Source organism: Spodoptera frugiperda, chromosome 21, assembly GCF_023101765.2.
Source record: "Spodoptera frugiperda isolate SF20-4 chromosome 21, AGI-APGP_CSIRO_Sfru_2.0, whole genome shotgun sequence".
Classification (NCBI taxonomy): domain Eukaryota; kingdom Metazoa; phylum Arthropoda; class Insecta; order Lepidoptera; family Noctuidae; genus Spodoptera; species Spodoptera frugiperda.
Window position 1 is genome coordinate 6,194,222 of NC_064232.1, and position 15,289 is coordinate 6,209,510.

Sequence of the window (15,289 nt, forward strand, 5' to 3'; positions counted from 1 at the left end):
TATTTGATCTATTTATATATTTTTTATTAATTCAGTCTTTGTTGCTTACTTAGTATATAGTATATTACTTTTAGAAAATCTACTGATTTTTATTTTAAATAACCAAAAGTTAATTATTAAAAATAATGTAACAAAAAACATAAAACATTATGGGATAATAAAGTAAACAAAACGGGTAAATCCAATTTGGTAACGACATCCCCGACAGATGTTCGTTGACGGCAACTCTACTTGTCTATACTCAGCTTCCTTTCTTTCATTCAGAGAATCGGAAAGGACTACGAAAAACTCATTTTTTATACTATTACTTTTACAATTATACTCACAATTTAAGTAAAAAGTCATGTGATTAGCAATATCTAGTGTAATTTACGCATTTACATGTTTTTTAAGTGTTTATTTTAAGTCATACAATTTAGTGTTTTGTTAGGTTAGGTTCGTACTATGGATAGTAACTGAGAATTATTTTTTCAAATTTTTCATAGTAAAAAACCGTGTAAAATCATGGATTTTGTGAAAAGAGAGGACCAGAATGTCATGGACGATGATAATTACAAGTTTTACCTCGAAAGCGTAAGTAATTCATTAATTGTTTGTTTTAATTCAAATCCGTTCCGTTTTTCACATAAAAACTGTTGATAACGTGACTGAAGTTCCGGGTTTGGGTCCCGATTGATGTATTCTAGTTTTTTGGCGCCACCAGTTTTTGTTGGTTTCCGTTTTTAACAGTGCACTTATTATAAAGATCAAGTTTTTTACATTTAATTGGTTAAGTAAACAAAAATTAGTCTTGATTTTTTTTTATATATATTCTACATTTTGTAGATAATAGATATTATCTATGCTTTGTTAATGATTCTATGTTTGAAAAAAAAAACTTTCTGTGTTACAATGGCTAGAAATAAAAGAAGTAGGGCTTAGTTATACTAAGAAAATAATTCGAAAGAAAGAAATTAACTTAGTAAGAAAGAAAAATGCATTTATTCAACATAAGACACACACAAATACAAAGATTAATTAATAAAATACATAAATGTATACATAGTACAAAATAAAAATAATGAACTTAAAAGAGTAAATATAAGAACAAAGAAATGGCTAAATAGAAGAAATCAGTGAAAATAGATAAAATCCTTATTTAGTTATTTTAGAGATTGACATGTACTGTGTAAAGTGTTATCTTGTAACCTATTTAGATTTTAGATTTTAGATTTCAGCCTTGATCATCTCACTGCAGGGCAAAAACCCTCCCTAACCTCCACTCCGCTCTGTTTAAACCTATTTAAAGCCATTTATTTATAATAAAATAAAAACAGAAATTAATTCAATGATTGAAAGGCTAATAAAATTGATCTAAGCAACATTTTTTTGCGATATAGAGTTATATTCGGTATTATATGTGATATTTTCAGAATCAGTGAATTTTTTTCAACAAATTATGTGTGAAAAATAGTGATGTTTTTAAGATCAATTAGCCTTTCAACCACATATTAAGTAATACTGTTGTGCATGTCCACATCAAAAGGGCATCTATATCAGTATTGTGTTAAGTGTATGAGCCCAATGCTGGTTTTCAGATGACACCCTGCAGTGATTAAACAAAAAGTCTAACTGCCATACTCAAAGAACATGTAATGATTACTAAAACTATTCCTTAGTAATGATTTTGTTCTGAAAACAATTGCTAAGGACTGGGTTAAGTAACCATTAAATAACTCTGAGTATGGCAGTAACACAGGTATTTATTTTATCAAAGAAATTTGATATTGTAACTATAATAACTAATATGCAATCATTAAGTAAATAGATTTTAATTTGGCAAAATTACTTTTTCTTTGTTTAGCAAATTAATGGTGATCTAATTCTTGTAAGTTATTCTTGTTAAACTTGACAGCACGGTTGGTGCGGTGGCTGGGCAACTGGCTGCCGCGCAACGGGTAGCGGGTTCGATTCCCGCATGGAGCAACTCTTTGTGTGATCCACAAATTGTTGTTTCGGGTCTGGGTATGTGCATGTGAACTTGTATGTTTGTAAACGCACCCACGACACAGGAGAAAATCCTAATGTGGGGCAACATTTAAAAAAAAAATAAAAGGTTTTATTTATATATTGGTCATCATTTGGCAGGTAACTACTTCAATCTGCTTATAAGTAACTTTTCGTAACTTGTCTCAAGTCTTATTTAGACTCCGCTCCTATCCGAAATTATCCGGAACATTTATTTCAGTTTCGGTTACGGAAATGGATATACATATTTTTATTTCGGATATCCGATAGTTTCGGTTACGGATGTGGATATCCTTAACATCCTTGGTTCAGAAATTGTAAACTGGTATTTTTTTAAAAGAGTAACAAATGGATTTTCTTGTTCGTTCTTCTCATTAATTCGAAACTACACTTTTAAATGAGCACCTAGCTTCACTGACGGATGGATTAATGGACTATTTTTTTAACTAAAAATCATGGTTTGCTCACGTAAATTAATGGAGAGAAGTTATCTAGTTTCGAGTCACACAGTACTCTTCATAATGAGCAGCGTGCGTGATGTCGCCGCGTAGAGCTATAGAATTGGAGCTAAGAAACAAGTTGAGCTTTTCTCCATTAATTTACGTGAGCTAACCATGTTTTTTGGTTAAAATAACAGTCGTCTGTCAGTCTGTCCGTCAATGAAGCTAGGTGCTTCTTTTCCGGAGCTGCGGACTACCTAGCGGGTTTACCGGGGCTCCGGCTTGAAAAGCAGGAGTAGGAACGGGGTGGTTTTTAGTCAGTAAGAGTCTGATACTCCCCCTCGCCTCGCTCAAGGCAGGAGAAGTCATTGGATGTTTTTCCCCCTTAAAAAAGGGGTGCTTCTTCCAAAACATGGTTTCGCATGTTTATCAACGAGCAAGAGACTGTTCGTTACTCTTTGCGGAGTAAAGAACAGTTTCAGTAATGTAGAACAGGAGGAGGAGGAGTCAATCGATGATCTTCCCCCTCAAAAAAGAAGTATTTTTTATGGATCTATTGTAACTTTAAGAATTGAGGTAAAATTTGTGACAAATAAAACAAAATGCTTAGTAAAAAGTTGTAAAGCTCGTTAGATTTTTACAAAATACCTAGATGTGTTAATTTATTGTTATTACTTAAACACATAAAACTGGTCGTTAGCCTTGACTTATTTCAATAATTCAAGATCAAGTAAATTTCGTTTTGTTAGAAAATTGATTTTGCTCATTTTGTTTCCTCAATACGTCTCTTTCTTACACCATTCAGGTGTCAAAATGAATGTCAGCTTGATGTATTAGTTAAAAAAAAATAACATGCCCCGCTCTAGGATTTTCTCCTGTGTCGTTTACAAACATACAAGTTCACATACACATGACACCTATACCAAAGAGTTGCTCCGTGCAGGAATCTTGCCCGCTACACGTTGCACGGCAGCCGGTTGCCCAGCCACCGCGCCAACCGTGCTGAGATTCTAATCAGATCAGCTACTAAATACTATAGTTGTTTCTTCATTTGAAGAAAGCTACAAAATCCCTCTTATAACATTTTCAATAACTATAATTCTGGTAAAAACTGCACGGTTGGTGCGGTGGCTGGGTAATTGGCTGCCGCGCAACGTGTCGTGGGTTCGATTCCCCCACGGAGCCAATTTTTGTGATCCACAACTGTTACTCTCCCATTTATTTACCAAAATCACACACCAATAATGTCTTCTCCTCTCCACAGCTGCAAAGGTCACACCAGCTCGAACCAACTGACTACCAACACTCCTCACTATCAATGGAGCAACTCCATCAAGCGATGCAGTCCTCAGTAGCCAGCACAATCGTTCACAACCTCGAACTACCTCTCTCTCCTAGACAAATATCATCACTAATGCTAAAAACGAACCACTTACAACGAAACTTGAATTTTAATGAGATACCAGCACATTTGCAACGAAACATCACATCAGAATTGGATCTAGTGCATAACTTGAACGAACTACCTCAAAATCTGAACAGGCATGACGATCTATTAGGGCAAAATCTTAGCCGGAACCTAGATTTGTCTCTAAGATCATTAGGGTCTGATTTAGATTTGCAAAATAACTTGAGTCAACTAGCCCAGAATTTGAACGAGAATTTGAACGCGGATTTGAGTCGGATAAGCGATTTGAGAACGGATATGCCTCACGATTTAAGTCATGAGATAGATTTGTCTCATCACTTAAATAGGCAGAATATGGATCAGGAGATTTTGGGCCAGGATGAGACGAGGCGGACTCCTATAGTGATGCAGGATCCTCATATGTTGGATCAAAGTTTGGGGCCAAGGTTGGTTGGGGCTCCGATGAACGTTCATGAGCGTTTGGACCAACAAGAGCATATGCTGCCAATGCCTTTCCATATTAAGTCTGAACAGGAGGATGACGGATATTTCTATGAGAATATTAATCCTGTCATCAACAGTGTTTCGAGTTTAAATGGTGAGTTTTTTTTTTTATATTTTATGCCTTTTCTAATATCGGTCATATTATTATGTGTATTATTTTTCTTATGGTATAAGCCGGTAAACGAGCTGATGGATCACTTGATGGTAAGCAATCGCCGCCGCCCATGGACACTTGAAACACCAGAGGCGTTACAAGTGCGTTGCCGGCGTTTTGGGGGTTAGGAATTTGTTGTTGTTGTTGGGAAATCGGGGATTATTAAGGGGGTAATTGTGCCTCCCGTTACCCCATTCACACAACGAAACAACAACAACGTTGTTTCACGTTGGTTTTCTGTTAGGCCGTGGTATCACTCCGGTCGAACCGGCCCATTCGTGCCGAAGCATGGCTCTCCCACACTTATCTTTTCTCTCTGAAGTTACCGTGGATTTTAGTATGTAAGTATTAAATTGCCTCTTCTCTCACGGAGGTTTCAGCATTAATCACCACGCTTGCTAAATGTGTTTCGTCGATTTCAAACTTATAATCAGAAATTAAGCCCAGGTTTCGTCACGATGTTTTCCTTCACCGTTTGTCAGTGGTGTCTAAATAATCTTAGAAAGCACATATAACTTGTAAGATGTCAGAATGTACCAAACATTGCCGTTGGTAGACATCCAGTTATGTCGAAAGTTGCCATCACATCCACCCAACATCCATCCAACATCCATCCCATCCCAGTTATGTTGAAAATTCGAAGAAGCTCTCTACTTAAAATTATTTGATTTGACCGGTAAAATCAGTTATTCATAATGTAGGTGTAACCTTTCCAGCATTATAACCTTTAAGAATATTATAATTGAAAGTATTTTCGTACTGAATCCATTACCAAACTTGTTTTATAATAGTTAAATGGTTTTATAGAATATCTAGCTTTTTGCGTTTCGCTATAGTGATCTAGGTATTAGTGTTATCTAGATTCCTTTTAATATACCCATCTTTCTCTCAATACTGGGAAAATGTCGCAAAAATACCTGAATTAACCTTTTCAATTTTTTTATAACCTGGCAAGAAAGCTTTAATGGTAAGTGGTTTTAAGTACGCTTGCAATGATGAGTTATCCCAAAAATGGGGATTTTTGGGATAACTCATCAAATGGCTTTTCCTGTCTTGGGCGAGAGAGGGAGTGTCAGACTCTTACTGACTAAAAACCACCCCGTTCCTTCGCTGCTTTGAGTGAGCCCCGGTACCTGTTAGTTTTCTTGCAACACTTAGGGCAGTACATGCGCTTTGCTGACCGTTGAGAAACCTATTTACTTCACTACGAGGCACAATATGTCTTCTTGTTTCACAATCGTAAAACCCTAATATTCACTTTAGCAGTTAAATGCTATATGACGTCAACAGATATATTTAATTAGATATTTCTAAAAAAGTATTGAATTATGTCAACATTTTTATATCACTTTTTGGGATAACTCATCAAATGGCTTTTCCTAGTGATAGGGGATTCAGGGATCGGAAGATCGAATCACACCGCAGGCTTTATTTCACACCAGTTTTCTGTGAGGCTGTGTCAAACTGCGAGCTGACTAATTCGTGCCGAATCATGGCTCTCCCACTTTTCAAAATTACCATCAAAGGCCGACAATGCACCTGTAACTCCTTTAGGATTGTAGATGTCCATGGGTTTCGCTGATCACTTACCTTACCATCAAATGATTTGTGTTAAGTGTGGGAGAGCCATGCTTCGGCACGAATGGGCCGGCTCGACCGGAGTGGTACCACGGCCTCACAGAAAACTGACGTGAAATAACGCTTGCGTTGTGTGAGTAAAGTTACCGGAGGCCCAATTACCCGCTTCCCAAAATCCGATTCCCCAACAACCCCTAAATGACTAACCCCGAAAGATCGGCAACGCTATTGCAACGCCTCTGGTGTTTCGAGTGTCCATGGGCGGCAGCAATTGCTTACCATCAGGTAATCCGTATGCTCGTTTACCGGCTTATATCATAAAAACATACGTGAACTTTACTCTCCATTCATAAAAATAGCACTAAAATGCCATTTTTTAATGCAACAGTTTCCTCACGACGTTTTCCTTAAAAGGCGGTTCCCTTTACAAAGGTTACATCAAACTTTTATTTATGATTCAAATGGTTTTGCAATGATTTATAAACAATGACGTCTTAGAGTGCATTAAAAAAACAAGATGTATTCGTTGAAATGTTTTATTTATTTAAATTAATATATTTGTATATGATAGAATGCGCAGATTGCATTACATTTGAATAATATAATTAACTAGTAAGTAAATAAGTTTTTGGCCGATGGGGCAAAAAGTTCTCTAATGGAGGCCGTGTGCCGGCAAGCGAATGACGCACGCCCTCAAGGTAGACAGATTCGCAGACAAACAGGGGCCTTAGCCCATTTTTATTTTTATGGCAGACAGATCAGCAGCAGCCGTATCACCTGATGGTAAGCAATCGCCGCCGCCCATGGACACTTGAAACACCAAAGGCGTTACAAGTGCGTTGTCGGTTTTTTGGGGGTTAGGAATTTCAGGGTTGTTCGGGAATCGGGGATTGGGAAGGGGGAATTAGGTCTCCGGTTTTTGGATATTGTGCAGCAAATTATACTAGTCATTGAATTATAGTAGAATGGGTTATTAACAGGTCGCCAGGTATATATGGGTTAGTATGCAACTAGCTACTGCCTCACGGTATCACTCGCTTCTCGACTCCTATTGATTGTAACGTGATGTTTTACTTTGATAAATCTGCAATTATGAAATCAATATTATACTATAGTAAAAGCAGACTAAGTGTGCTTTTCCACATAAGATGTGCTATGCTACGTTGCTGTGGATGCGTTTGGCTTTCGCCAATCATATTCATTGGTACACATAGCTTAGTACTGGTGGAAACGGACTCAGCTAAACTTTCGTTTCTGCTAAGCTTTTATTGATTTCGGTTATAAATTGGCTCTTACGACACCCACGGGAAGAGTAGGGGTGATAACAAACGTATTCTACTCTCCATCATTCCGGCTGATGCCTGATCCGGAGCTGCGGACTACCTAGCGGGTTCACCGGGGCTCCGGTTCAAAGGGCAGGAGTAGGAACGGGGTGGTTTTTAGCCAGTAAAAGTCTAACACTCCCTCTCGCTCCCCCTCGCCCAAAGCGGGAGGAAAATAGGATGATTTTTTACCCCTTAAAAAAAACTGTCATGCATGAGAAGCGGGCATCTTATAAATGATAAATGATATTTATTTCTGCAAATAGGTTACCAAAAAAACACTTTTACACGTCAACCTTTAAAATAACTAGATGAATATACTCCTATAACAAGTATCCTTAGGATGATTTACCCTCTTAAAAAAAACTGTCATGCTTGCGAAGCATCTTAAATCTCCGCATGTTTTGGCCGGCATGTCCTATCCGAAAATCCTATCTTAAATCTTTTTCTATCTCACCACACCTTTATTTAAAAGCATTAATGAATTATTTTCACATTTCTAACATTATGCGCCAAGGTCAAGTACGAATGCGAGTAGTAGTCGTTAATATATTAAATAAAATGTTTTCATAATTTATTCAAATCACTCCGTTGACGTCAGTCGTAAGGGGCAGTGCACATTGAGCGGCGAATGCATAACGTACGATTTTATTATAACTATATTAATTAATCTAGGTTGTAATTTTTTTATGGGTCTCATTATAATTTTTCTGAGGTCATTGTCAAATTTTTTGGTCGTTTGTGCAGCTGTTTTTGTGTTTTTGACTCGACATCATCAGCATTAATAGTCCGTGGCACTCCACTGCTGTAGTTTGGGCCTCCTATGTAAATGAGGGTTTGTGTCCTCACGCTTCTCAAGACCATAGGTTTCAAGGTTCTCTGTCAAATCTTCTTCTAGTCAGCTCTTACGGAAGAGTAGGATAGAGGTGACGACAGTATTTTTAAACGGTTTTGTTTAGGGAAAAATCATCCAATGACTTCTCTCGCCTTGGGCGAGGTGTGTCAGTGTCAGACTCTTACTGACTAAAAACCACCCCGTTCCTACTCCTGCTTTTCGAGCCGGAGCCCCGGTAAGCCCGCTAGGTAGTTTGCAGCTCCAGATCAGGCATCAGCCCTACTGGGCCCGATCTGTGGTGGTCTGATGGCTCTTTAAGATGACCGCGGAACGCGACGCGGCGAGCTAATATATGAGGGTTTGCGATGTATCAAGACCACTGTTTACAAGATTCAATATCTGTCAAATCGTCTTTTAGTCAGCTCTTACTCCTGTGGGAAGAGCAAGGGTGACTACAGTTTTTTTAAACGGTTTTATTTAACTAGTCCCATGTGTTTGAATCAAATAGCTGGAATTTTAACCTCTTCCTGACGTCTCATCAATCTGATATTTGATTCACATTCTCTGATATTTGGTAGTCTCGATGACCATACTAAACATACATCTCGATTTGGAAGTGATCAGCGTTTGGTCAGGAAGGGGGTGGTGGCAAATGTATTCTACTCTGACGGTGGACAATAGGCTATGATGTTGATGTATAGGGTATCTTAGACGAACCGCAACAACTTTTTCTATTTAGTGACCCGCGGCTTCGAACGCGCTTTTTCAAGGGGTTGCTTTTCGAATATTTAGCTTTCTATTTTAAAAATTGCCGAATGCTCCATACAACCTTACATCCCCACATTATAGGAAAGTAGGAGAGACAAAAATGGGCTGGGATATAGGCTACTTGTTGTAGTAAGTTAGTCTAACTTCACACAAAAAGAAATATGTATGTCATAAACTTGCTCCGTTCCGACTTGAAGAAAGGACAAACAAACGGACTTTCCAATTTATAATATCATAGTATAGTATGTTTAAAAGCTTTTTCCAATAAAATATTATCTCTATTCACACAATTCTCTAACACAAACTTTGCATCCCAATTTACTAGTTTTTTATTAGGCGCCACTAGTTTCTAGTCGGTTCTAAAATAGCAATTTACATCAGATCTCATCTTTAAACCTGAATTCGTTTTAACACAAAGATTGTTAAACTCGTCTGTATGGAAAAAACTGCTTTGAACATAAAAAATAATGCATGAATTAATTTGTATGTATGTATGTAGAGAAAAAGGTCACAGGATCTTGATTTTTGTTTGCAACGGTCGCCTTGATAAGTAGGTGCAAGTTTGCCGTGGTTATGGATGGGTCGGACAAAGATTTATTGGGTGTTTCGATGTTGTAATGACGTTTGAAGGCAATACAAATAGTGTGGTGATAACAGATTGTAATACCCAATTACACGTCAGGATTGTCCCATATCCGAAGCGGGGGACAACGTAACAGGTTACCGGGGCTCCGGTACAAAGCAGGAAAAGGAACGGGGTTTGCTTCCCGGGCAAAGTATTACTGGGTTCATTTCGGTATTACGATTTTTTTTCAGTTGTAGCACGGAGATTGGAATTGTGCCCAGTATATGGCAATAGGCTCACCCCCTATTACATGGGACTTAAAACACAAATGGTGCAAAACGGTTGTACATTGTAAAGCGGCATTACGTGCCGTAATGTAATGAGCACCCCTGCCTAGTCCTTCGGGGATAAAAGGCGTAACGTTGCGTTGCGTGGTTTTTAGTCTGTAAGAGTCTGACATTCCCTCTCGCCTCACCCCAAACGGGAGAAGTCATTGGATTATTTTCCGCCCTGAAAAAAAAAAAAGGGTTGTCCCATGCAGGAATCAAATCTGAAAGTCGACCCATAGCAGCCCGTCGCACATAAAAGAATATGGGTCACTGATTTTAATAAAATAAAACTAGCATTATCACCAGTTATTTATAAACATCAAATAGGGTTATCATTGGGTTATCTGACACTTGTTCTCGTGTTATCTAGCGGTTTTTGGAAAGCCCATGTGTCATAGTAAAGTAAGAGCTATGCTAAGAGATCCGGAGCTGCGGACAACGTAAAAGGTTACCGGGGCTCCGACTCAAAGCAGGAGTAGGAACGGGGTGGTTTTTTGTCAGTAAGCTGCGGACATCGTAAAAGGTTACCGGGACTCCGGCTCAAAGCAGGAGTAGGAACGGGGTGGTTTTTTGTCAGTAAGAGTCTGACATTGAGCTGCGGACAACGTAAAAGGTTACCGGGCCACCGGCTCAAAGCAGGAGACGGAACGGGGTGGTTTTTTGTCAGTAAGAGTCTGACATTGAGCTGCGGACAACGTAAAAGGTTACCGGGCCTCCGGCTCAAAGCAGGAGTAGGAACGGGGTGGTTTTTTGTCAGTAAGAGTCTGACATTGAGCTGCGGACAACGTAAAAGGTTACCGGGCCTCCGGCTCAAAGCAGGAGTAGGAACGGGGTGGTTTTTTGTCAGAAAGAGTCTGACACTCTCGCTTCATTCGAGGCGGGAGAAGTCATTGGATGATTTTCCCCCTCAAAGAGAAGCAGATAAATAACCGGAGGCTCAATTATCCCCCTAATCATCATCGGGACGTGAAACAACGTTTGCGTTGTGTTTCGTTGTGTGAGTGAGGTTACCGGAGACCCCCAATTTTCTCAATTCCTGATTCCCCAAGAACCCTTAAATTCCTAATCCCGAAGAGGCTGCGGTAACGCACTTGTGTTTCGAGTGTCCAGGGGCGGTGGCGATTGCTTACTATCAGGTGATCCGTTTGCTTTGTCCGTTTCTTTTTCTTCTCCTCTAATAACATCTTCTGATTTGTTTCGTTGTGGGATCCAAGACAGTCATTCATTTCCCTGCGACGCGCCGGACTTCAGTACTCCGGTGTTTTCATGGTGATATCGACTGTAGATCCTGGTGCACAGGAGTTGCAGCGGTATGGAAGGTTGTGGAGGGGTTGTCCCATAAAAAATGGTCGTTTACCGGCTTGTTCCATAAAAAAGCGTTATTTTGGCAAACTCCCTTTTAATAGGGGACTCCTTAATTCAGCAGTGGCCTTATTTTGACTGATGATAATGGTTATCATCAATCATCTTCCCTAGCAACTTGGGGTAGACAGACATCTCGTTCCATTAGATAAAACTTGGCTCCCTGACCTTTGTCAAATATACATTATATCGTGATATTAAAGGTCATATAACGAGTTTTTTATATTAATAAATTTGCTCACTTTCATTGCGACTGCATTACGTACGTAACATCGCGGATTATACCTTGGTAGGGGACGGCAGGAGTCTGTCAAAGTCATAGCATTTATTTGTATTCTATCAATCCATTTTGGTACCATTTTCTAAAGGTTTGATTAATTTTTTCAGCTAGTATTTACCCAATCTAACTTATATTATAAATAGGAAAGTTTGTGTGTTTGTTTGTTACTCAATTACCTCAAAACGGCTAAAAGGATGGCGATGGAATTTGGGACAGGGGTAGATTATAGTCTGAAATAACGTAGTAGGCGTACGCAGGCTTATTCCACGTTTACGCGGGCAGTCGTTTGTAGTAGTTGCTAAGTCCATAAATATAACTGACGATGATTTCAATAAGGATGATGACGGGGTATACAAATTTAAAATCTATTTAGTCCGTCAGTTAGCTAATGAAAAAATATTAGACACGTATTTTTTTAATTTTTTCATATAAGGTAACAATACTATGATAAAACGAATCAAAGTGGGAGCAAATACGTCATTTCTACGTATAAAACGTACCTAGCAGTGACGTCACGCGATATTTCAAATCAATATATCTTCGAAAGTACTTGTTTTCCTAAGAAAAAAATACGTGTCTAATCTTTTAAAATAATCTACAAGACGGACATTAAAATAAAAATTAGTCATCTATCCTATTAACACATTGGTCCCGAGTCACCGGTGACCGACGTTAGCCGAGGATTTGCCTTCAACAGTTTTCTATTGGCAGTCAAAGACTTAATATTTAAAAAATACATTTCCTCTTTCCAGGTTTGCCTCCCGAACACGCGCAGCCGCAACAACCAGTCCACCCAGACAATCAGATGTATGTATACAACTCCCATGTAAACGTTCCTGCATTAAACTCAATAGACCTTTACTCTAGATCACAAAACTACGTCCAAAACTACACTAACATAAGAGAAAATCCCCAAAATCTAGTCGTACATAGACAGTTTGAGAACACTAGCCCTTACCAAGAAGACTTTAAAAAGTTACGCCAAGATGGCGGTCTGAATAGCGCGAAAGAAAAATGCGAGGAGCCAAAAGAAAATTTGAAACCGACAGACGAAAATAAAATATACTATTCGGAGTATAACCAGAATTTTTCTGAAGCGAAAAATGAGAATGATTCTAGTGTACAGAATAAGATTACTGAAGATATTTCAATGAATATCAAAGGGCAGTATATTTGTTATAAGTGTAATGATGTTTTTCCTTCAAAAAGGGGGTTGAAACACCACTCGAAATCTTGTTCGGATAATGAGCAATTAGTTGAGAAAGTTGGCAAGTTCAGTTGTAGCCAGTGCGCTTACAGATGTCAGTCTCCTGCAATTTTAAAGATTCATGAACGAACGCATTCCGGTGAAAAACCGTTTTCATGCACGTTTTGCGATTATAAATCTGGGCAAAAGAATAATGTGGCGAAACATATCTTAGTTCATATGAAAGAGAAGCCTTTTAGGTGCCAATACTGCGATTATAGATGTGCGCAAAAAAATAATTTAGTCGTTCACGAAAGAACGCATACGGGTTACAAGCCTTTCGCTTGTCCGTTCTGCGAGTATCGGACGGTACAGAAGCCTAATTTAGTCAAGCATATGTACTTGCATACGGACCAAAAGCCTTTTAGCTGTGACATGTGTTCGTACAGATGTGTCCAGAAAACGAATTTAACTAAACATAAACAGAGGCATTTGAATGAGAAAGAGGGTGATAAAATTGATATTAAAAACCAAAGTAAACCTTATAGGCCTCGTCAAAAATCGGTTAAATGCCCCCATTGTTCTTACCGGTGTGTGCAAAAATCTAGTATGGAGAAACATCTACAGTTTAAACATGGTTCTCAAGAAGATTTCGAGAATGGTCTGAACCTTATGAAGAGTCCAGAAGTCACAGAAGATACGGAAAGTATAAATTTGAGTGTGAAAAAAGATTTTGAGTGCCAACAGAAGGATAGTGTGAGTGAACACTCATAGTTTTTAGTTTTACGGAGCTTTTTTACAGCAAAAAGGTGATTTTGGTGTAGTCTATTGCATTTTTGGGGGGCTTTTTTAAGAAGTAAGGGGGTGTTTGTCATTTTATTCTTTAAATGCTGTTATATTGTAGTTTCTCATCTGCTCTGTATTGGAAAATAACCGCTGTACTCAGAGTCATTAATGGTTACTTAACCCAGTCCTTAGCAATTGTTTTCGCAACAAAATCGTTACTAAGGAATAGTTTAAGTAATCATTAAATGTCTATGAGTACGGTAGTAAGGGTGAGGTAATTTTTTTTTGCCCCAATTAATATTTCAGAAAAATCTTTTTTTTTTTTTACGTTGTCGAGTAATGAATGCAATAGACTATTAACTGGACATTTTTTTCACAATAAGCTCCATGTCTTTTGTTTTTTTTTTTTACTATAATATAGTGTGAGTAACAGAGATGGAAGATGGACTGTTTAATACTATTTTAGTTATGCTAAAAAGAGATGAAACGATTGTAAGACTTTTATATATGTTTTCATCACAACCTTTATTCATCCTTGTTTAATTATCATCATGAGTCTGTTTCCGACCACTACTAGACATAGGCGTCTTCAGTATCCGGCCACTGAGCTTGATCTTCAGCTCTTCGCATCCACCTGCTTTCAAAAATCTTTCTACGTATCATCACATCAACAGTCTTTAAAAGTGGCCATTGCTGACCAAAAGCCCTCTTCTCACACGGAGAAGGTTTGAGCATTAATCACCACGCTTGCTCAATGCGGGTTGGCGATTTCAAACTTATAATTTGACATTATAACTTTTGTATGTCAATTAATGTGTTGGAAAAGGATAGCTATATCGTTTTATCTCTTTCTCGCACTCAATAATACAATGAGCAGTCCGTTTTTTACCTTTAACGAAATAATTGTGAATTTAATAATTTTCTTTTGTAAATATTATCAATAATTAATATAAATAAATAGGTAGAATTAATTGAATTACTATATTATGTTTATTGAGATTAATTTTTACTCGGATTTTTACCAATTTAAGTCAATTTTTACGCGATCAAAAGTCGATACGAAAATCCAGTTATTAATTGACATAGCAAATTCAACCTTATCTCCACAGTAGTAAGGCAATTATTACTTCAGATATTTAAAAAGTACGGAGAAGAACGAACAAGAAACTCCATCGTTCTCTTCAACTCTGTTCTTCTACTCTTTTTCGTCGTATCATCACGCCTTTTATCCCTCAAGGGGTAGGCAGAGGTGCACATTATGGCACGTAATGCTGCTATACAATGTTCACCCACTTTTTACCTTTAGTGTTATAAGTGCTATGTAATAGGGGGCGAACCTATTGCCATATACCGGGCACAATTCCAGACTCCGTGCTATTACCGAGAAATTCAACTCTTTTTACAAAGTGTTATTCGGAAACAACCCTTATTGCCTAGATAATAAAGGTTATCAATGTTAGATGTTGACGCAAACGGGATTTCTAGCAGGGCTTGTCCGATAGATAACAGAATATAAAAATAAACAAAGTTTTTGTTCATAAAAATATGGTTTTTCGATAATCATATCGCATTTTTGTAGTACCTATTACCTACACATCAACAGTCTATAAGTGGCCACTGCTGACCAAAGGCCTCTTCTCACACGGAAAAGGTTTGAGCATTAATCACCACGCTTGCTCAATGCGGGTTGGCGATTTCGAACTTACAATTAGAAATTATAAGCCCAGGTTTCCTCACGATGTTTTCCTACACCGTTTGTCAGTGG

The 15,289-nt window shown here is 38.1% G+C and overlaps 1 protein-coding gene across 1 annotated transcript; it reads left to right on the top strand.

Annotated features, from left to right (window-relative positions):
• Positions 1–224: 224 nt before the first annotated feature.
• Positions 225–15,030, top strand: LOC118280342 (zinc finger protein 563). The gene is made up of 3 exons (XM_035600326.2): positions 225–573; positions 3,712–4,453; positions 12,305–15,030. Exons 1-3 carry the CDS (start codon positions 505–507, stop codon positions 13,510–13,512), a joined length of 2,019 nt encoding a protein of 672 aa, XP_035456219.1. The 5' UTR covers positions 225–504; the 3' UTR covers positions 13,513–15,030.
• Positions 15,031–15,289: the final 259 nt, after the last annotated feature.

Excerpts from the sequence above, each read along its gene's own strand:
- LOC118280342 (XM_035600326.2), top strand. The coding sequence starts at position 505 with ATGGATTTTGTGAAAAGAGAGGACCAGAATGTCATGGACGATGATAAT. Across the intron at positions 574-3,711 it reads ACAAGTTTTACCTCGAAAGC|CTGCAAAGGTCACACCAGCT; the intron begins GTAAGTAATTCA and ends TCCTCTCCACAG. Across the intron at positions 4,454-12,304 it reads CAGTGTTTCGAGTTTAAATG|GTTTGCCTCCCGAACACGCG; the intron begins GTGAGTTTTTTT and ends TCCTCTTTCCAG.